Here is a 22,454-nt window from a genome sequence, read left to right as displayed (position 1 = left end):
GTATGTCAAGTGTTTTGTATCTGGGGCTGTTTTACCCTTAATTTCTGTAGTTTAAGGATGTATTAAGCCTTAGAGGTTCAGGATATTCTTTTGATTCCCAGAAATCTTGCAACAGCACTCTTCTGTGGGCACGCTGTTCTGTTGTGCAATCCCTGGTCTCTGAGAAAAAATTGCTAAGAACTTAATTTTTGTGCGGTCTTGTTGGGGACATAATTCATATGTTTAGGGTTGTACTGACTCAAGTCTTTAAGTCCCAACCCCATCTCTGTCAACTTGTAATGAAAGTCTTGACTTCTCCCCGTAGCACCCCCCACCCCTCCAAAGGAAAAAAAATGAGCTGGTTTTATTTAGTGTATTTGCTTTGTTATCATTGCAGATTTTTTGTTTTAAATAATGATGCTGGCCTGCTGGAGTACTTTGTGAATGAGCAGTCTAGACATCTAAAGCCCAGGGGTACCCTGCAGCTAGCTGGAGCTGTGATTTCACCCAGTGATGAAGACTCTCATACCTTTACAGTCAACGCTGCCAGCGGGGAGCAGTATAAACTAAGAGGTAGGACCTGGATTCTTGGGCAGGGGATTCTTCCACTAGAGGACACTCCTGGCTCTCACCTGTGGCTGCTCTGCTGGGCTTGGCTGCATGGCCAAAGTGAGAGAACTTGTTTGGCAGACTGCTGCAATGAGAATTATATGTGAAACTTTCATCCCACTCTTCAGTTAGAAACTGTCCTTCTTTATGGATAGTTCCATACTCTTTGGGTTTGATGGCTTTCAGAACACCATGAATTTTAGATGTGTAGAATGGGGTTTAATCTTCATGTATATTGTCCTTAAATTGTACTGATTCAAAGTTTTCTAAATCATTGTAGGTAACAGTCTGTGTTGATGTTTGCAGAGAACTACATTATTCCTAATGTTCAGTCTGTTAACCTTCTTGTGGTGGTTATAGAAGCCCATTCTCTGATTTTGTAGGCTATGGAAATCTGGGCTAATATCTTTTAGTATTTCTTCCCTTGAAGACTTGCTGTCATTTTCTAATTCAGAGTACCTTAGTCTTATTCCAGGAAAATGTGTCATGTTGTTAGATTAAAATGTGTGTGAGGGGAGTTATTGCTTGTTGGAGTTATTTTTGTATTACAAAATTAAAAAAAAAAAAAGAAAGAAAAAGTACATGCCATGTTATGTTGAACTTGATTTAATGTTACAGTTAATTACAGGTCAGCTGAGTAAGTTTTAGATTAAAAAAAATTACTTTGCACTGTTAAAGTCTTGTGATTGTTTTAAAGAATTAAGCAGTCTTTTTTGCCCATACTTTGAAATGTCTTCATTTACGTAATCCTTTTGGTTTGCTTATTAGCTACTGATGCTAAAGAACGGCAACACTGGGTTAGCAGGCTGCAGATATGCACACAGCATCACACGGAAGCTATTGGAAAGGTATTGTATGCCTGATATTTTCGTGGGCAAAAATAATTTAGGCTGATGGTAGAAGTAGTTGCAAATACAACTATCTGTTATCTAAGACTTACTACAAAAGGGTGTGTGATTGGACTTGAAACTTAGGTCAAGAAACATTTTTCTGAGTAATAGCTGACTTGTAATAGAAGTATGCTTTAGGAGTGAAACAAAGTGAAGTCCATTTGCCTCTGCAGAGCTGAATGGTCCTCCCTGAGCAGGTACTAGTGAGCTGGTGTTTGAACAGGAGGCCAAGCTGAAAGATCAGAGTATTAGCCCAGTATTTTCCAGTGGTTTTGCATTTTTATTTTTTTTTAATGGATGAGGAAACAGGTCTTCAGTATTATTGAAGCCCTTCCATTTTGGGAGCTTTACTTTTTTTTAACTTTTTTTTTAAAAAAAACCACTCAACAGCCCACAAATACATTTAGGATGAATTCCCATGTTTGAGAGCAAGTCCTCAACACTATATCTGAGGGTTGTTGCTTCCATTTGCTAACCATGTGGTGGTTGCGAATATGGTGTATTTTATAGGACCTCCTGATTACCATAACACCTATTCTGATACCTGAATAAAACCTTGCTTTTAAGATAAGATCAACATCTTGTAGCTGGTTTTGTTGTGAGAGATAAGTTCAATCAATAGTTCTAAACGAAATCACATTCTTTTAATGTGAGCTCTATCCTTGCAGGATCTGTTAGGAGTCAGTTTCTAGTACTGTTGCAGATCAAGGACTAATTTTCAAGTCAGAGAAGTGATATATATTGATCAATCTTATTTCACAGATTGTTCATAATTAGACTATAAAACAGGGCGACTGTCAGCAGATAGTGCAAAATATTTATTTAGCAGTTGCTACTAATACATTATTAGGGCTTTGTCATCTGTCCTTGCTCTATAAAAAAATTAAGAATTAAACTGTTCTGCTGTATCTTTCAAATTAAAATATTTGCTGGTTATTAGGAATTAATTGTAAATGTTTCCCAATATGCTTATTTATTCACTAGAACAACCCTCCTCTGAAATCTCGCAGCTTCTCCCTTGCATCCCAAGGAAGTGCCAACTCTCCTGGTGTGCAAAGAAGACCCAGTCAAAATGCAGTTTCCTTTTTCAATGTTGGACATCACAGATTGCCAACTGGAAAAAGAGTTCCTATCATGCAGCCAGATCACCTTGTAGATGTTAGAGAGGTTTGTATGCCTTAGATTATCTTATAATCTTTTGAAAGAGCTGTCCTATTATTTGTAGGATTGTGGAGAAACCTGCTATTCTTAGTTGGATATATTGTCAATAGCATGTCCTCAGCTATTATTACATAGCTGTGTGAGGATAGGTAGCTTGCCTTGGCTAATTGTAGAAGTATGTGGTATATATTCTATGACTTTTGTACTCTGCAATATCGTCCTGATGCTCAAGGTAGAACTTTGCATGTTCTCATCCTTGCAAGTCCCAGCACTATAGGTGACAAGGGAATATCCTTAAAGTAGTATAACATCACATACTATGATACTATTATATCATACACTGTTTTCTTCACCATCTACTGCATGGTGACTTTTTTGATTTTCCTGTGAATTGCACTATAGCTGGGTCTTCTGTCAGTCCCTTTCCCTTTTGCTTCCCCTTGTTCTTGGCCGAATACATGTCACGCTGCTGACTTGGATACCTTGCAAAACAGGAGATCTAAGAGGATATTTATGCTGACTTGCACTAAATGCAGGTGCGTGTATTTGCAAAGTGAGAGCTATAGCCTGTGTACTTCTGATAGATTTTGAGGTTGTGCTTTTTCCTCCCCTGGCACTATTTTTTTTTTCTTAATCAAATCTGACTATATAAGCAGGAGAAACTTAGGACTGTTCAAAGTGTGTTCTTTGAAAGGGGAGATGTGCCTATTTGAACTTCAATACTGAGTACAGCGTGGCTTGTCCTGTTGTCTGGCCTGATCCTGGAACAAGGTGCTTGGGTGCTACCACATAGTAAATTACTAAGAGTGAAGATCACCAGAAGGATTGTGGTGATTTGTCAACTAATTGTCTGTGTCTTTTTTTTTTTGTTGTTGGGTTTTTTTTTTAATCCAGCAGAGTTTTTCAAGGTATTGGAAAAAAACTTGCACACAAAGACTTATATTACGTTCATGACTGGAAGAAAATAAGACACGTGTTCTGATAGCAGCTGGTGTGTTTGCATAGGCAGGGCTATATAACTAAGTGTTTTACTAGCTTTATGCCCTGTCACTCCTGGGACATGCTAAGGGTGACTGTGCACAGTTAACTCCAGTTCCAAAGAGCCAATGCTCTGTAAATTCACACCATAGCATGCTATGTAGCCAAGCCCTAAAAATGTTCCAAATACCACATACCATGAACTTGGATGAATACGTATTGCTTAAGTATTTATTGCATAAAACCTTAAAAGCAGTTCCTGGAAGGGATTGCAGGCAAAGGTGCTGAAAAAAAAAAATCAGTAAGATACTGCTAGGATTGGTGAATTAAAAAACTAAGTAGTGCCATAGCAGTTAAACGCATGAATGCATCTCAGATTCTTTAAGGAAATTCTTCTGCTCTGCTAAATCAATCTGGGTTTACACTTAACTGCCAGAACACGTAATGATTGCAGAGTAGTGCTGTCTAGTTACATTAATGTTGTTTGTTTGTACCTCCCCAAAAAGGGACTAGCACATATAGAAGTTTGCTTTCATCCCTGTGATTCAAAATCAGGCAGTATTTTGCTTCTGTAAGTACAAAGAGGAAAGTGTGTAGGTTTTTGGAAGACCACAGTGTGCTGCCTGATGGCTGGTGTGCTTTGCCGCTATACCCCTTGTGGGCAAATGTGCTGTTGTGGGTTCTGTGATGTAGGGGTGTGTAGCTCTGTGTGAAGGAGGAAAGGAGCTTGGGGGAGAACAAAGGGGAGAACAATGACATCAGGAAAGCTGTAATTTGAACACATAATGAAGGTGAAAATCCTGCTGTTTTTTCTTCCTCCTCTGCAACATAAACAGTGAGATAGCGATCCTAAGCGTGGTGGCAGTGCAGACAGTGAATGAGAATCCTCTATGGTTTGAGCCAAACTGAGCGATACAGGTCTTTTCCTTTAAAGTGCTGCATCTCTTCTTGTAGGAAGTGAAAAGATCTTGATACCCATGAGTAATACCTCATAGATCCTCTTCCAGGCTGTGCAGAGCACAGAGCTTAATTACTCCTCACACAGAGTGTGTGTGTGTGGTGTTTTTTTTCCTCCTCTGTCCCTATCAATCAGGCATGAAAGTGTTTGATATTTACTGCAGCAAGTATCATGTTCAAATTCCTCTTTGCTTTTTTTTGAAGTCAATTTGATATTCTTTTGCTTGTTAATAAGGTGCCATGTATTGCCGTGGGAATTTCATCATGCATTTAATGACTCTTTAGTAGCTGCATCGAGGGGAAAAAAAAGAAAGTACAGTTAACTACAAGATAACAGGTGTATGTAAAGTTTTATTATCGCCATAAAATCATTTGGGATCCTCTATGTGCAAAGCTAAACACATATCACACAACACAGTTCCATCACCTGATAAATGACTGTTTTGTTTGACAGATGATGTCTCAGGCTGAGGGCCAGCAGAGAGACTTGATCAGGAGCATAGAATGCCTTCCTGTCTCCGGTCACCTTACATCCTTGGATCAAGACCTATTAATGCTCAAAGCAACTTCCATGGCAACCATGAACTGCTTAAATGACTGTTTCCACATTCTCCAGTTACAACATGCTTCTCAACAAAAGGGATCCTTACCAGCAGGTGGGTATAGATGCTCACAAAGAGCAGCACTCTATAACAAATACAAATCCTTTCCTTCTTGCAAAAATGCTTGTTCCACTAAATCCAGTTTCACACGGGCAGAGAAAACTGCCAGCTGCCTGATTTCTTGTGAGTTTTTCCAGAGTCTGACTTGCTGGTGTTGGGTAGAACTCCATGCATATTGTAAAATTTTTTTTTTATCGTTTATTCTATCAAGAAGTCTGGCAGCAGCTGCTTAAATGTAACATCTAATTGTTGTGGAGCATCTCACAACAGAATAAAGTACATAAGGCACCGCAACAAGAAGGCTGCCTTTGGGATCTAACTGGCCGCTCAGGAATGGTAATAGAGGGGGAATTTTATGGGATTGCAGATTGTAGGATATGTGGTGTCCAGTACAGCTCTGTCAAATGTCATGTTTTTCTGACTTTTTTAACACACTAAATACCTATTATAAGCATTTACATGTATGTAGCTTTCATTTCTAGTGAAGCATTAACCTGTGCAAATGTAGAGCTTTGTATTTTATTATTAATACTGTTTATGTATCAGGATTCTTATTGTGAGTTAGCCCATATTTTAGACTAGGATGTTAAGTGTTGCATTCCATTCTGAGGCCAGAACAGACTTGTAAGCAAATGCAAATTGGTTAAAGGTTTAAAAAACCAAACAAACAAAAAACTCTTTTCATAAACAACCAACCCCTCCAACAAACAAAAAAACCCCCACTAACCCCAAACCCTGTTGCTAATGGGTCTGGAATAACATGCATTCACAGGCAGCAGACGAGTATGTTGCTATGTCTGCACAATCGGTCACTTCTATGCAAGTAGGTGCTTACCAGGATTGTTCCACCTAATTTGTGTGCAGTGTATGGAACTGAATGTGTTCTTTCCTGTTTGTAAATTCGTTTGCATCTTACTGTGATTTTTTTCATGTGTTTACTTTGTGGCTTTTTGTGAGCAAAAAGCTTTTGAGGATTCTCAAATGCTTCTCTTACACAACAGATATGGTAGATATGGTAAGTATGTAACAAAGTATGCTCATAAGTTGTCTCTTACCTTATCTTTCTCATATTCCTATCATATTTGTGGTACTTGCTTTGCCAGTGCATATTATTTCAGAGCTGTAATTAGTTTAGCTTCTAAGATGAAAAAATATGTTGTATAAAAGTATTAAAACTATATAAAAAGTTTGTGATTCTTAAATCACCACAGGCGTTAAAAGAGAATATGTGAATAGGATGAATTAACTTTTTTGCTGTATTTCAGTTCAAAGGTTCATTTTAAAAATGAAAAACTGGATGGCACCTCTCCAGATCTTTGTCTGAACTCCAAAGTTACTCATGCTGAAAGAACTCTTCCTATTCCCTGTGAATTTTTTTAACTATTGACGCGTAACTGTGGGAGGTGCACATCAGAAGTCTTTTTGTTTTGGCATTTTTGCGTGTGTGCTACTAAGGTGGGGTTTTTTGACCCATTACTGTATCTGGGGAAATAAGAAGGGTCCAATGAGCACCACTGTAATATCTTATGAAGAAGATAGAGGTTTTTTTGACGAGTTTTTTTGTTGTTTTTTTAATTTTTTTAAACTGTGCAGGGAAAAGCTTGATTCATCTGACTGCTATTCAGTTGGTATCTGCCTGTTGATGGCCAAATCTAAAAACATTGCTTGAAGACGTCCAAATCTTGAGGATTTCTGGTGATATCCCAGAAAGATGGATGGAGAGGGGAGGAGCAGCAGATTGGATGATGCATTACTGGGGCCAGAGTTAAAAACAGACCATTAAAAGAATGCACGTGCCTTTCTGCAGCCTTTCACTCTCCCACTGGCGTGGCCTTTCTAGAGACACTGTAATATGTTTGTTCCCTAACTTTTTTTTTTTAAATTAAATCCATTTAGCTTACATTTTTCCTCCTGACTCGGAAGGGATACTTCTCCTTCTGGTTCAACTGGTGGAGTCTTTCTGGTAGGCTTCAGAAGTTCATATAGAAAGGAAAAGGGTTGTGGCTTAATTCAAATGCTGCAGGAGGCATTTCTATATTTAAGTGTAAAATGATGTAGGAAGAAATCTTGCATGCAGACTGTTCTGTCTAATAAAATATATACAAGCACTATTTAATCTTCCTAGGATCATAAAGGCAAGTCAGCATACTTCAGCTAGATATGAGTGAGGTGCAGCAAGAAGTGATGATGAAGAGGAGACTTGTCTAACAGAACATAAATTTAAACATGAAGTGGAAAAAAAAGTATTTTTGGGTCTGCTAAAGTGGTACTTGACTTCTAAGAAGGTGTTGGGCAAGTGCTTGTCAGGCTTAAAAAACAAGGATTAGAAATTATGTAAGAGTGCCAGTTTGCTATAAATTGTTAGACAACCAAAACAATAACAGAAGAGTGAAAATACTGCCCCAGCTGCATCAAGGCATACCATAAATCACAAACTTAGAGATGAACAGGAAAGTTGCAGCTATTAACTTTTCCTAAATTCAAGTCAAAAGTGGTGAAATGTACTGGATCTAAAAAAAAAAAAAAAAGTACTTTGTTATCGTAAAGGTGAATTGCAACAACAATTTGCAACTCTTGAAGAAAAATGTTGAAAGCAAAGAGACTAGACTCTGAGGGGTCTGTGTTGTAGCAGAGGGGAAGTGCTGACAACCGTTTAAAAAAAAATGAGGTGAAGACTTTTAGGGGAGGAGGAGATCACAAGTAAAGAGAATAGTTTGTACCTACTCAAAATAGTTGAGAGCAGACTTGAATATGATCTTCCAGTGGAAGAGAAGTATTAAGGTGGTATCCTGTCCACTCACAAAGATTAAAACACAACTGGTAGCTCGAATCACTTAAACCCCTCCTAGAATCTAATAGTGAAAATTAAACAGAACTTAATAAAAAAGGTTATTTTAAAAGTAGCTGATAGGGAGTATAAAAGGGAGGCTACTTGTTAAATTCAAGCTAACATGGAGGCAGCGCGTGTGGATTAAATGAAGCCTAGAACATGCAATTAGATTATTGTGTTGAAAGTTACAGCTCAGAAAGCAGATATCATGAAGAGGTTTTAAAGATGAGTAAAACCTTTTCAAAAAGGTAAGTGTGACAGTGACATTCTGAGCATCTTATTTTTTGAGTTGTTTGAAACTTCTGTTTAAATAGCTTAAACTTAAACTGCTGAGAGATTCTTGTTTCTCACTGTGTAATGGATTCATGAGTAATAGACTTGAAGAAAATAAACTATCTTGCTGTGGAAAAAGTTGTCTTGTCACATTAGTAAAGCTGGACTTTTTTCCTGCCCCAGTATTTTCCTGGTGGAAATGCTGCTGTTTATCTGAATTAAGCTTACTCTGCCTGTTGTGGTTGAGGATGTGACCTAGTTCCAGGTAACAGAGATCTGGAAATAAAGGATTGTGTGTCATATAGGAAGAGACAACAGACACTTCAGTGTAGGTTCCTAAGCTCAGGAGGCTGCTGTGTGGTGGTATAAATTCAGGTTTCCTAATTTCTGTGTTTGCAACCTAGCCAAGATGGTTTGTCAGTTTGTGTATTCTTCAGTAAAAACTGATGGGAGTCACCTGTACATTCATTAGCCTTTGAAAAAGAATGGAACATTTGTATTATTAACGAAGAACCTGATCCATTCTGATAAATTAGCTGAGGAGTAACTAGAGATGCTGGAATCATCAAGTGGGTAATGGCTTTCCAAGCCCTGCAGCCTTTTTTTTTTTTTTTTTTTTTTTAGCAACTATTATTTATTCAACAGCGCGTGCTTGCCTTCTTTGCAGCTGAGAAGAGACAAGTACTCTCTCCGGAGAAAACACTGGCAACAAAACTTTTTCTGCTTTAGCTCTTTTTAGTCTAGAACTGAGCTGGGTTTGAGAAGCTGATAAGTGGTGGGCTTTCTTTTTTTTTTTTTTTTTTTTTTTTTTTTTGTACCAATTAAAGAAAATTGTAGGGGTTACTTAACATTCCCGTGATACGGGGTTCTTCCTGTAGTGTCTGATTACACCTTTCATGACACCAACTAGTTTCTCCAGTCCAAGTTGCATGTATTACAGCTCGCCAATCGCAGTGTTTGTGCTAATGATCACTGAAGGTGGTGTCTCATTGCACCACCTTTGTTTAGCGGCTGCTGAAGGGATTGGCCGCAGGAGGAATTGGCTGCTTTCAGCTTACTCCTTAAAAAATAGCTCTTTTGTGAAAACTGCTATTTACTGACCTTCCAGAGGATGAGCAAGTTTCAGCGCAAACTTTCTTTTGCTTCAGGAACAACGGTCAGTTGGTTGGAACCAAAGATATCTCTGGCAAACCACTTCAAAAATGGAGCAGCTCAGAATTTCCCAGCAGAGATAAACAAGCCAGCATCTGTCAGAGAAGAGCAGTCCATTGCAGAGCCCTGCCAGCTAACAAGGGTAAGGTAATGTGAACATCCCATTTCTGTGGGGAATTATTTTGAGGAATATCTGTAAATGTTTCAATCATATTATGTGAAAATGGTTTAATGACAGTTCTTGTCACACTTTTTGATTAGCTCTGTTGGAGGAAGAGAGAGTACAGTTGCAGTAAATGAAACTTTCTACCTTGCTTTTTCCATAAATTTTTGCTGCTTTCTGTAACTCAAGTGGAGGGAGCCAATTGGGATGGTAATGCAAGGTGTTGAAATAGAGAGTATTCCCTTGCATTTTGATCTAAAACAAGTGGATACTGAAGTACAAAAAACCTAACTGGAATTCATGACACTCTCAAAATAGGCCCAAGAACTGCCTAAGCAGACAAAAGACAAAATTGCCGGTCTCCAGCTATTAAATCTCCCCATCTGTCTTTTCTAGCTCTTGCTGCATCTGTTTTTCTTAATCTGAGCAACTCTCCTCACTTGACTTCAGGATGGCTTAATGTATTTGAAATAGAGCTACAGTCTGTATCATTATAACTGTCAAAATTGATTTGAAGTGCAAAATACTAAAGTAAAAAATGAGCAGGAATTATGATAAAGAACATGTTTTCCTAACTAAGCTAGAAAATCATAATTACATTCTTTTTATACTGGTTGGTTTCACACAGTTGTTTGGACGAGACTGTATCCTTGTGAAAAGATAATGTGCTGTTGTATGTCTCTGCAACAGCACTGTGCTATCTTATAGCAAAATCAAAACGGAAAAGATTTTTTTCAGTTGCTATAGTTTATAGATTTTTAAATGGATCAGAGTAGTTGCTACTAAGTTAAAAAAAGAAAAAATGAAACAAACCAGGAGCTTTCAAATAAATCACTTAATTCCTTCTTCTAATAATTAGGCCAGTTACAGTTCAAGTGCTTAACGTATATCACTGTCTGTATTTGGGATATGACTAGTCTTATCACTCCCCCTAGGTATTTTCAGCTCCCTTGTTTATGATAGCAGAACAGCATAGCATCCTTGGAAAGGAGTCACCTGTGTGATACTGCAGTTTTCATCAGAGTTTGAGCTCTGTGTGAGGGCTTGACGCCCTGTTTTTGGTGGTTGAGTGTTCATAAATTTGCTTTGAGCTTGGGCAGCTGCTCCAGGACAAAGGGCTTTGCTTAGACAGATGCATATTGCTGCCCTCCTGTGGCATTCAGTGCCTCTCCCCTCTGCATCTGCCTCCCTCCAGCTGTTTGCCCCAGGAGGATGCTGCTCAGAGCCCTAGGAATACCACCATCCCTTCTGCCTGCAGCGTTCGACTTTCTGCTTGCGGGGTGATGGTTGTTAAAACGGTGCTTGGAGGGTGGTGATTGTAAAAAGGCGCTCATATAATTTCTGCTAGTTTGGGTGCTTTAGTTAGGCTAAAAGACAGCCAGCATGTGTGGTGTGTCTATGTGTGGGGTTTTTGCTGTTTTTATAAAACTACTCCAAGTTACTTTTTCTTTTACTGTTATGTATTGGTACTAGCAGCAACATTGATAATGCTTGTGAAGACTAGCCTGTAGATACGTTAATTGCTTGTCATCGGGCATGACAGTAAGCAAGTCACTAGGAACTACCGTTTGCTACAGCCTGTGGAGTAATGATGGCAACACTGGAAAGCTGGAAGTAGTGTGGAGGTGGAGGGGTGTTACTGAGGTGGCTGGAATTTCTGCTAGCTTTTGCTTTGCTGTTTTTGTGTATGTGTTAGATGCTTGCCATTCTGTTAGTTCACAAAACTTACAGGAAAACAGGTCATATTTGCTTTTAAGCCTTTTTTTTTTTTCCCTGACCTATGTGAGGGATGGTGAGAAATCTTAGCCTGAATCCTCTAGATGAAATCTGCACTGAGTTATCTTAATGTCCCTTGAAATTCTTCAACTGTTGTTTATCTTGGGGGTAGATTCCATTGTGTAGCTCTCTTCAGGGGTTTGTTTAGTCTTTTTTTCATACATGGACAGTTAAATACAATATGAAGTCCTTTTTGGATATTATCTGGCCAGTCACAGCTTTGAGCTGATGTTTATGGCTCTTCACCCAGGAACCTGAAGAAATAAATCCAGATGAGGAGCTGGAGGATATCTGTGATGACAAAGAAGATGATCTAGGAGCGGTGGAAGAACAGCGCAGTGTTATCTTGCATCTCTTGTCTCAGCTGAAACTTGGCATGGACTTAACAAGAGTAAGTAACTGAAGTGTGAAGACTGGCTGCAGTAAAAGTGAAGTGCCATTTTAAACTCAACTCTGGTATTGAACAATACAGAGTTTAATGTGAAATTGTGGCCTGTAGCAACTTCAGGTCCCAAGATCCGATGTCCCAGTTTGAGGCAGGTTTCAAGTGAAACGTGCTGAGGGAGTAGATTTTCTTTAATGCAACTGGCCATATCTTTTTCTATTATGTTCTCTTTGTGTTTGCTACTATGTTTTTGTTGGCTTTCCTATAATGACCTGTTTTCTTTCCTGTGTTTGCACCTTACTCTTTCCATGCTGTTTTCTACAGCCTTCTCATATTTTTGTCTTTCTGCTTTCTTTCCATGATCTTTTTCCTCACTTGATAATGCTTTTATGTGCAACTTGCATAACCCTACACCTGTATTCATGCTGCTTCTGAAAAGAAATTTTCTTTTGGTTCCCCATTAGCTATCCTCAGATGTCTGTTTACGCCTTTCTGTCCTATTCTCATTTCTGTCCTGTTCTCATTTCTGTGTTTGCTCACAGCTAGAGCAAGCAGGAACAAAGTTACACTGGAGAGAATTGGGTTTGACACTTCAGTGCAGATCTCAAAAGCAAGCAGCTTTGAAAAATTAACACTCAGTTGCTACTAGACAACTTGGGCAGCAAATCTGGGAAAATCAGGCTGCTACCAGCTTATGTTCAATTCGCTCCTGTAAAGACTACTTACCATAAGCGCTAGGTGCTTTTAAAGAAAAAAATGGATTTTACAGTGGCATGGAATGAGGAAAGCACTCTCCTTCTTGGAATTATGGATTATAATTTTTTTTTTTCCAAGCTATGTTTTTTGAGCGCTAGCTACTTGGCCACTAGAAACACTTGTACTGTGGAGCTTACATTTCACAATTCAGGGGGAAAAAAAAAAAAGGTGGTATGAACAGGCTGTGCTGCCTGTGGGCCAAACTTAAACCCCTGATGCTTAATCAGGAATTCATTAAGTCATTATTTCACTTATATTGAAGATTGGATTTGGTCTATCTTTTTCTCTTAGTTGCAACAAATTGTCAAGTCTGTCTCCCAGTTGTGCCTTTTGGCTGCATGTGTGGAATTGTCTTTAGTTCAGAGCAGGCAAAGCATCGAAATGCGACAAGCCTGACTTCAAAACAGGTAATGAAGTTGTTAGAATCACATTTAACTTAAATATCAGAGTACTGAAATGAAAAGCAACCTTAATATTCCCGATTGGTGTTGCAACAACCAAGTTTATTCAGCTTAACTTGCATATCTATTAAGAGTCTTATGTCTGTGCTTTACCTCTTTGAATGCGGCCAATTTAAATGGACTGTCTTGATCTCATGGCTGACACCCTGTGTTGTTCTTTACAACAGTTAGTTATGTGAGGTTAGTTGCCGCTACAGGGAAGGAAAAGACTGATGATACCCACAGCCTCTTACTCTACAGTATTGCTCTTGGCCCAGCAAAGGACAGGACTGCTGTTTTTTATAGTGGTGAATGTAACTGGGAAAGTATGAGGTCCTCTGCTCAGAGGTACAGGATCAACCTATACTATGTTATTTCTCATGGAAGCTTGTCCTGGTTGCTGTGGTGAGAGACACTCTGCAGGCTCTCAAGAGCACTGGCGTAGCTTCCCTGCTTTTCTTTCCATTAGACAAAACCTTTCCTAACCTGTGCTCTGAACCTCCTTGCTATAGTTTGAGCTCCTTCCTGCTTGTTTTCTCCTCCACAGACATGTGGGACACATTATCTTTCTGCAGCGTTCTCGTGTTTTTTGAGGGATGCTCAGTCCCTTTCAACCTCTTTAGTCCCCATAGTACTTATTGGGCTTTTTTCTTCTTGTAAATTGCTTTCCTGGGAGCTCTGATCACTGTATTTTGCTCACATCTTAGACGAGAGACAAGAAAGTTCAGTCTGAAAGTGTGATGTCCAAAACAGGACAGAATCCTCCACCTGAGAACTTCCCGTATAAAAATGCCCGTCTCTTTGTTTCACTTACTAGAGCTTTCTGGGTTTTCTTTTATTTCAGGTGGTTCTTCCCACTTTTATTTTAGAGAAGCGATCGTTGTTGGAGATGTATGCAGACTTCATGTCCCATCCAGATCTCTTCATTGCAGTCACAAATGGCACTACCCCTGAGGAGAGGATGATCCGCTTTGTTGAGTATTATCTCACTTCATTTCACGAAGGTCGCAAAGGAGCTATTGCAAAGAAACCATACAATCCAATCATTGGGGAAACATTTCACTGCTCCTGGAGGATGCCGAAGAATGACGTAGCCACTGATGCTGGCAGTAACTTCTCTGCTCACCCCTCCTCAGAGCAAGTAACTCTGTATAAAGATATGGAAGGCCAAACAGAGCTGGACTACTACACAGTAAAATTTGTAGCCGAGCAAGTGTCCCACCATCCTCCTGTCTCAGGGTTTTACGCTGAATGTGTAGAGAGAAAGATGTGCGTCAATGCCCATGTCTGGACAAAAAGTAAATTCTTAGGAATGTCAATAGGAGTGACAATGATTGGTGAGGGTAAGTGTAACTTCTGTTCTTTATTCATTTTAGAAGGTTGTTAAAATATTACTAGTTTGATAGGAAATTTGATATTACATTCCTCTGGCAGAAATACAGATGAATACTGCTTGGTAGTTTCGTTTCAAAGACTTAAAAAAACCCCCAAAAAACAACAAACTGCTTGCAGAAGATGTCAGTGGGTTTTCAGATTTTTTTTCATGTAGTTCTGGTTTTCCTCTAATCCATGATCTGCAAGCCTTATTGTACAATCATTCAGTGATTTCTTACTTTATTTTTACTGTTTACAAAGTACAGAAGATATTACAAGTCCTCATTATAAACAGCACATTTTCAAGTAGGGGGAAAAAACTAGATAGGTTTATGCTTTGCCAAAAATCAGGATTATATTTGGAAATAAAATTTTGACTTTTAAACCAAAGGGCAGTTACTGTGGTGTAAACTGATATTTATGAATGTTTCCAAAGCATCGGACAAATTAATTTGCATCAGGCATTTGTTAAATAGAAGTGTTGCATTTGCATGTATTGCACTTAATGTATCTTACTATGCAAGTTTTAATTTTCTTTAACTAGAGAAATTGGATCCTTTAGGGACAGAGAAGGGTAACTACCCTTAAACTGTAATTTCCCTTCAGTGCTAGTATTTACTGCAAGAGATGAGACAGCATCTCCCATTCTGTGTCCCCTGTGTGTATTGCCCAGTAACTGGAGATTCCAGGCACTTGCATGTATACTACATCCTGGACAAGGGAATGAGCATGGCAGGGGATGTGGAAGGCACATCTCAGTGCTTTGGTGGCTGTACCAGGTAAATTCTGAAGTTAATATCTCCTCTAGGGCATTCCTCAAATCATATCATAACTTCAGAATTTCTCATGTTTTTCATACTTGCGTCAGATGCAGATAATATGCTACAGAGGCATGGGTTGATGCAGGCAGCAGTCAGTTGTCATGCTATGTTCGTGTAACAGCAAGAGGTAGATCTTGTAGTTTGTTTTTTTTTTTTTTAATAGGAATCAAACAAACCCACACATCTTAAAACCCAAAGAAAAAAATGTAGTTTTTTGAGATCATTGACATTTATTGCAAAACCCACTGTCAGGAAAGAGTTGGGTTTATCTTGGCAGAGAGGTGCAGTAAGGAGAATTGTCTCTGCTACCTGCCTTCCTATAGGGTAAGATGTATTACAGGGAGGGAAAACAGAACCAGGAGTATTAGCCTTCCTCAGGATCTGCCGTTCAGGGTATTCATTCGTTATTTGCTTTTGTCAGCATAAGTCTTGTGTTGCCATGCTCCAGAACCATCAATAAAAGAGCGACCAGCCCTTTTACATACTACTGAAAAGTATGTTGCGCAGCACAATATTGTGCTTTATGGAGCAATATTATTAGGATAAATGTCTTTTCCCAAAAGAAACATAAATGCATGTTACTCAGGTTAGTACTTTCAGGAAAATGTTTATCTAGACTCTGTAATAAATGTCACTTTTGTGGGTTTTTTTTTTTCCTTTCTTTTTGGTGTGAGGGGCTATGAGGAAAAGTAGTCAGATGTAGTATTGGCTGTCTGTTTCGATAACTTGTTTGGTCTTTTCTAAAATGGTGCTGATTTAGGGATTCTTGTATTTCTTCACACAGGTCTCTTAAGTCTCTTGGAACATGGGGAAGAATACACGTTCTCTCTGCCCTGTGCATACGCTCGGTCAATTTTAACTGTTCCCTGGGTAGAACTGGGAGGAAAAGTCAACATTAACTGTGCGAAGACTGGGTATTCTGCAAGTATTAACTTTCACACCAAGCCCTTCTATGGTGGCAAATTGCATCGGTGAGAACACTCCCCCCCCATTTTACCACGTGGTCTGTGCAGTAGCTCTGTAACTCCCCTGTTCTGTGTGCTGAGTAATACTCATTTGGTAGTCTGAGAAAACATAGCTTTTCCTGTTTATAAATACTTGAGGTATTACTGTGCTCTTGAACAATATCAGCTAAACAACTGCATCTGATGTGATCCTCAAGGAAAAATCAGGTTACATTTAAAGACAGTAAGGAAATTCCATGTTTGTCTGACTCTGTGTTCAAACCACTGGGAAAACAGAACTCTTGGCTTTTATTCCTGGCTGCCACAGATTCTTAGTTCTGTTAGAAGATGGTTAGTGTTTCCTATTTTTTGATTTGCTGTTTGTTTGAAATGAGGTTGATCTGGCTGTCTTAAAGGGTTGCATGTTGTTAGCAACATGCATTGTGGTTGCACTGCAGGGATCATTAGTAAATAGTCTTCTGTTACTTGGGTCGTAGGATTTCTGTATAAGAAACATATGACTATCAAGTTTAAGCAACTTAGAGAAAATCTCTAGGTAAAAATATCTTTTTTTTTAAAGACAAAAATGGTAACAGGGTGCAGACCGGCACCATGCTTACTGCTGGCAGAGCATGGGAAACTGAAAAGTCCTTGGCTTAAGATAAGCGCTACTTAGCAACAACTAAAACTTCAGAGTGTTATCAACATCATTCTCACACTAAATCCAAAACACAGCACTGTACCAGCTACTAAAAAGAAACTTAACTCTGTCCCAGCCAAAACCAGGACACTCTTGTAGTGGTAATTCTTCATGTGTAGGCATGTTTAAAAACTAACAGGTAAAAGAAAGAAGATCCGGGGGAAGTTTGCTTGAGGTTACTTCTAGCAGATTCTAGGAAGTGTCTGCACACTTGATGCAAAAGCTTTTCAAACTCACTAACATTGATGTTTTTAGACATTTGATAGTAAGACTGCTGCAGATTAGCCTTGTGCTAATACAGAGACAATTAATTGAGGAAGGAGAAAATTAAGTAGTAGTCACACAAAGAATATCTGATTCCAGAGCATTTTGCACGCCAAAACCAGGACAACTGGACAGTGCTTGTTTAAACCTTTCTTAGATTAAATGTGTTAAAGATAATAATGAAATATGTAACAACCTAGAATATCAGAACTTCTTAAACGTGGGTTGCTCTCACAGGTTGCAAAAATCAGCAGTCTTCTCTAAATCACTTTTCCTGAAACAGTAGGGTAAGGCCATATTTCTTGCTTAAAGGAGAACAAAAACCCCCACCAAAACCTCCATCTTGAAGCGCTTTGCCCCATAAATTCCCATACATGCTTTGAATTTAACTTGCAAGCATAGCTCCCCTGTCCCAGTGGCATCTGGAGAACTGAAGCTTACATGTAGCTCTGTTTCACTTGTGACAATTTTAAAGTGACGCATCGTTTGGGATTTTTTTTTCCGTGGCTTACAATGTTTCTTCCACCTTTCAATAGCTCCTGTTGTGCCATAAAAAATAAGCGATAGGATGCAATTTTACTTCAATGATTTAATTTTGGAAACTGTTTTGTTATTTCTCTCTCTGAAATTAGTCACAGGTGTAGAGGCTTTTTAAAGACAGATCTGGTCAAGGTACTGTAACTATTGAAAATTTGACATGGTGATGATTGGATATTGCCAAAAGAATCTCTTGATGGGGAAGCAGCAGTGCTGTCATGGTTACGCAGAGCACAAGTGAGTTGCTATGGCAATGTTATAGATTTTTTTTTTTTTTTGTAGTAGAATGACCCTTATTGTTAGACCTTGGCTGGATATTGGCTCCTTGGTCCTGTACCTCTTTAGCTTGATGAAATACAGGATGATGATAACGAACAGCTAGACATATATCAATCATGCCAAGCTTACAAATAAGTGCTAGCAGATTTTTATCACTAATACTAGTTCAGGCAGATGTTATGATCTGCAATGCTGGGAATGGTTGTGTGTTACAGAGCAATGCAACTTGAAGAAATATAGACTGCAATGAGGGTTTAATGTAGCAGCTTGATACTGCACCTTAGTAGTGAGTGATATAACTTTGTTTACTTTAAGCTGAGCAGAGACAGTAATTTTGTGATTGATATTAAAATACTGGATGTCAGTATTGTGTTGTAACCACACAGCACTTGGAAAAATTGAGCTCTTAAAGTTGTGAAGATGTAACTGCAAAGTCCAAACAGGCTGGTCTCTGGCATCCTGTGGATTCAGTCTGTTCAGAGATCTCTTGGGAGGAGGACAGGGACTCCACTATGTGTAATAGCTTTGAGATGTGGAAGTCATAGGATGAAAAAGCAGCACAAAATGAAGGCTGCTTGCTTGTCACCTACTATTTCAGTTGTTTTCAGAAACTCTTAGTACTTGTTAACTTCCACCAAAAAAAAGCTTAATAGTTTAATGTAAACGTGCTTTTATTGCTCATGTTGCTCCAACTCTGCCCTGTTTTCTTGAATGAATCTTAAATTTTTGTAGTAGAAAACTGTGTGTGAGCAGCACGTACTTATCAGTCTGGTTTTTTGGAAGATCTTTCTAATGAAGTTAAACTAGGTTTGAGCTGCTGGACTGTGATGTGGCTCCAGCTGCCTCCTGCATGTGCAAGATGTGGCAGAAGCCCTGGCTGCTGCCTCCTGCTCTGAGCCAGCTGCGAGCTTTCCCCGCTTGCTCTGGGGATTCCCTGCAGGTCTGACTTGACTGGCATCCAGTATCTCTGTGCTGGAAGGTCTGGCCTCTGATACTCGTTTCACTGCCTGAGAAATTAATTTCTCTGTTTTGATGCCAGGCTTGGGAGGGACAGGTAGATGCAGACACGGCTGGAAGTGACCAGTGCATGTGGAAGAAGGGAAGTGGCATCTACGTGTCCTATGCTCCCTTCCTCTGAGTGTGGCACCACGCAGCCAGCGTGGGCAAGGTGGGAGCACAGAAGTGCTGCTTTCCGCTCTTCTGTATGCAGTTGTTCAAAGGAAATAAGAGTAAACCAGTGGTGTGCAAGTTAGCTATTATTAGCTGCACATAATGCAAGTGTGAAAGGAGATGTAACATGTACTTTGTGTGAGCGCTGATGAACTGCGGGAAGGGGAGCTGGGGAGTGGTGTGTTGTAGAGAGCTTGTGTACAGGTAATTGCAGTTTAATTGGAGCTGGAGATAGTGTCCTTTGTGAATCCTGCGGCACCTTACAAGTGAGAATGTCTCAAGTCTTGTTTGCGTCGTGTGCAGAGTCTTTTGTTTCTTCTTTCTAGGAGAAAAGTTCTGTTTGAGAGTGTGTCATGGTTTAACCCCAGGCAGCAACTAGGCACCATGCAGCTGCTCGCTCAGTGCTCCCCCCTCCCAGTGGGATGGGGAGGACAATCGGGGGAAAAAAGTAAAACTCGTGGGTTGAGATAAGAACAGTTTAATAACTAAAATAAAATAATAATACAAATATAATAACAATAATAATAATTGTAATGAAAAGGAATATAGCAAAAAGAGAAATTAGATCCAAGAAAAGACAAGTGATGCACAATGCAGTTGCTCACCACATGCTGACCGATGCCCAAGCAGCGATCCGCCCCTCCCGGCCAACTTCCCCCAGTTTATATACTGAGCATGATGTTCTATGGTATGGAATACCCCTTTGACTAGTTCAGGTCAGCTGCCCTGGCTGTGCTCCCTCCCAGCTTCTTGCACACCTGCTTGCTGGCAGAGCATGGGAAACTGAAAAATCCTTGACTTCGGATAAGTGCTACTTAGCAACAGCTAAAACATCAGTGTGTTATCAACATTATTCTCACACTAAATCCAAAACACCCTGTACCAGCTACTAAGAAGAAAATTAACTCTATCCTAGCTGAAACCAGGACAGGGTGGCAATTTGCTTGCCTAGCAACGCTCAGTAAGCTTCCACTGCTTGATTTAGGATGAAGTGTCAGGACGTCTTTGGTCTTGATGTTGAGAAAAAAAATATGCATCAGTGTGTGTAATTACGGTGATACTTGAGCATCTGTGCAACACTTTGAATGAAATATTGCATATTAGACATTTTTAATATCTTGTTATTGGGAGAGGTTTCTGTGGAAGAGACAGGAAAGAAAAGCAGTTCTCATGATTCCTAGTTTCCTACCTTGCTTTCTGCCTTTGTGTGTCTGCTGCTTATGTGAGCAACATAAAAATGAGACCACCTACATATGGAGGACATTGAGATGTAAAGATGTGACATAAAGTGCCAGCAGGTAGTGAGATATATTCTTGCTAGAAAGTTTAATTTTTATTTTTTAAGTCTGAACTATGTATCTGATGTGGTTTCAAGTGGAAGTGATCAACTGCTTGTTACATGTGAACCAGCCTGTGTTAGTTTCTTTTTCGTTTGCAATTCTGTTAAAAGGTTGGAAACAAGTTTAAGCTGAAGCCAAAAATGGAGTTTCCTGGGTAACATGAAGAGAACTAGAGCAACGAGTGAAAGTCACTTTGCTCTTTGAGCTTCTCCATGCAAATGCAATTCAAGTAACTAACGTTTTTCAAGACAGTGTGACAAGTTTGCAAACTCATTCAGAATTAAGTTGAGTGATTATGCAAGGAATAGTCCTCGGGTGTCTTCAGGCACGGCCTTTTAAAAATAAATTGCTTTCCTAGAGTCACAGGTGAAGTGAAGCAGAACGTGACAAACACAGTGGTGTGCAGAGTGCAAGGGGAGTGGAACAGCGTGCTTGAGTTCACCTACGGCAGTGGGGAGACAAAATATGTGGACTTGACAAAGCTGTCTGTGACGAAGAAACGAGTCCGCCCCCTTGAGAAACAAGGACCATTTGAATCTAGGTAGAGTATGTGTTTTACTATTGTCTGACCCTTTTTGTCCAAAGCAGTCTGAATGCCTTAGGAAAACCTGCAAATGTAGATATTATTTGTGGATAGTGCTTAGCAGCAGTGATCTTAATTTTTTAATTTTTTTTTTAAAACCAAAACCAAGTGCATAATAAAAAGTGCAAAAAACAAGTGGAGGCACATGGTTGTTTATCTTATCTCTTTTATTCATGGACAGACTTGTCTTATGAGTTCATAAAGTGCCTGCTAGAACAGAGCCTCCTTATTTGTTTTTAACCATCAGCCACACAGCCGGGCAGCTCCTAACAAGGGAGATCCTCACAAGAAACTGCTTGTTGAATAACACTTCCATAACAACTTTAAAGGGTATACAAACAGACATTAGATTGGCACAGACACTAGAATGGCACAGCCAAAACCTCAGCGCCATTCCTGTCTGCTCCTAATTGCTAGCATAGCTATAAGACTCGACTGTGAGCTCTTCCACCTGCACTGCATTGTTCTCTGACCTGGGTTGGTTTGTCATGTATAAGTGGAGGGAGTGCTCCTGCTCTGAAAGAACTGCATGCGGCGATCCTGTAGTTCAAGGTGGCAGGCTGAGAAAACTTTTGAAAAGTAAAGTTAACAATTTGTTTTGTAGGAGGCTGTGGCAGCACGTAACAGAGTCTCTGCGGGATGGAGACATCGATAAGGCTACGGAGCACAAGCGAGCCCTTGAAGAACGACAGAGGAATGAAGAGAGGCTTCGTGCTGAAACAGAAACACCTTGGTGTACTAAATATTTCCTTAAAGAAGTAAGTTCCCAAGCAGTTAGCTGTTGATGAAGGCAGAGGCAGAGCTACAATGAAAGCAGGTGTGCATATGGGTCCGTGTCCTGTCAGAATAGAGTATTTGGCCTTAGATCTTATAGTTTAGCTCCATGCGATCCATAAGAGTAAGGTGACATAAGCACTCCCAAACATGTAAAGGTGTGATGTTACCCTTCACTTCCCAAACACTTTGATTTTGCGATTCTCTTGCAACAAAATGTTTGCCTGTTTTGTGGTCCGGTTTCTTTTACCAGGCGCTTCCTCATGGCACATGGAAAACAGCTTTACATGTACACGTGTAAGTAGACTGTAACAGTAAATACTCAAAGAAAATAATCAGTAGTACTAATTTTGCTTATGTTGTGTGCATATGAACCCAAGATATTACTGTTAGCAAGAAGGAACATGAGTTCATTCTCAGCTTAGAACTTTCTTTGTTCTTGTTCATTATGTTTTGGATGGAGGTTATTTGTTCAATGGTTTAACCTGTATTTCAGTAATGGTAGTAATAATAATATAGTAAGACTTTTAACAAGGTGAACTGCAGCCTGCCCAGGAAGACTGGGGGCTGCCAGTATGGTAACTTTGAAATAGGCTTTCCTTGTCATCCAGATGATGAGACCCTGCTTGTGTAGAGAGCTTTGCTGAGCCCCTTGCA

At 39.6% G+C, this 22,454-nt stretch overlaps 1 protein-coding gene across 2 annotated transcripts in view; it reads left to right on the top strand.

The window, feature by feature from the left end:
- Window positions 1–22,454, top strand: part of OSBPL11 (oxysterol binding protein like 11) — a 42,841-nt gene that overhangs the window by 17,682 nt on the left and 2,705 nt on the right. For both annotated transcript variants that reach the window (XM_050899915.1, XM_050899916.1), the window contains exons 3-12: window positions 377–552; window positions 1,357–1,436; window positions 2,463–2,645; window positions 5,029–5,230; window positions 9,488–9,633; window positions 11,681–11,821; window positions 13,856–14,354; window positions 15,991–16,177; window positions 20,799–20,981; window positions 21,628–21,781. In XM_050899915.1, the coding sequence (XP_050755872.1) occupies window positions 377–552; window positions 1,357–1,436; window positions 2,463–2,645; window positions 5,029–5,230; window positions 9,488–9,633; window positions 11,681–11,821; window positions 13,856–14,354; window positions 15,991–16,177; window positions 20,799–20,981; window positions 21,628–21,781 (1,951 nt within the window). The remainder of the gene's footprint in view (window positions 1–376; window positions 553–1,356; window positions 1,437–2,462; window positions 2,646–5,028; window positions 5,231–9,487; window positions 9,634–11,680; window positions 11,822–13,855; window positions 14,355–15,990; window positions 16,178–20,798; window positions 20,982–21,627; window positions 21,782–22,454) is intronic.

Source organism: Gymnogyps californianus, chromosome 7 (genome assembly GCF_018139145.2).
Source record: "Gymnogyps californianus isolate 813 chromosome 7, ASM1813914v2, whole genome shotgun sequence".
Taxonomy (NCBI): domain Eukaryota; kingdom Metazoa; phylum Chordata; class Aves; order Accipitriformes; family Cathartidae; genus Gymnogyps; species Gymnogyps californianus.
This window is presented reverse-complemented; position numbering and strand designations above follow the sequence as displayed.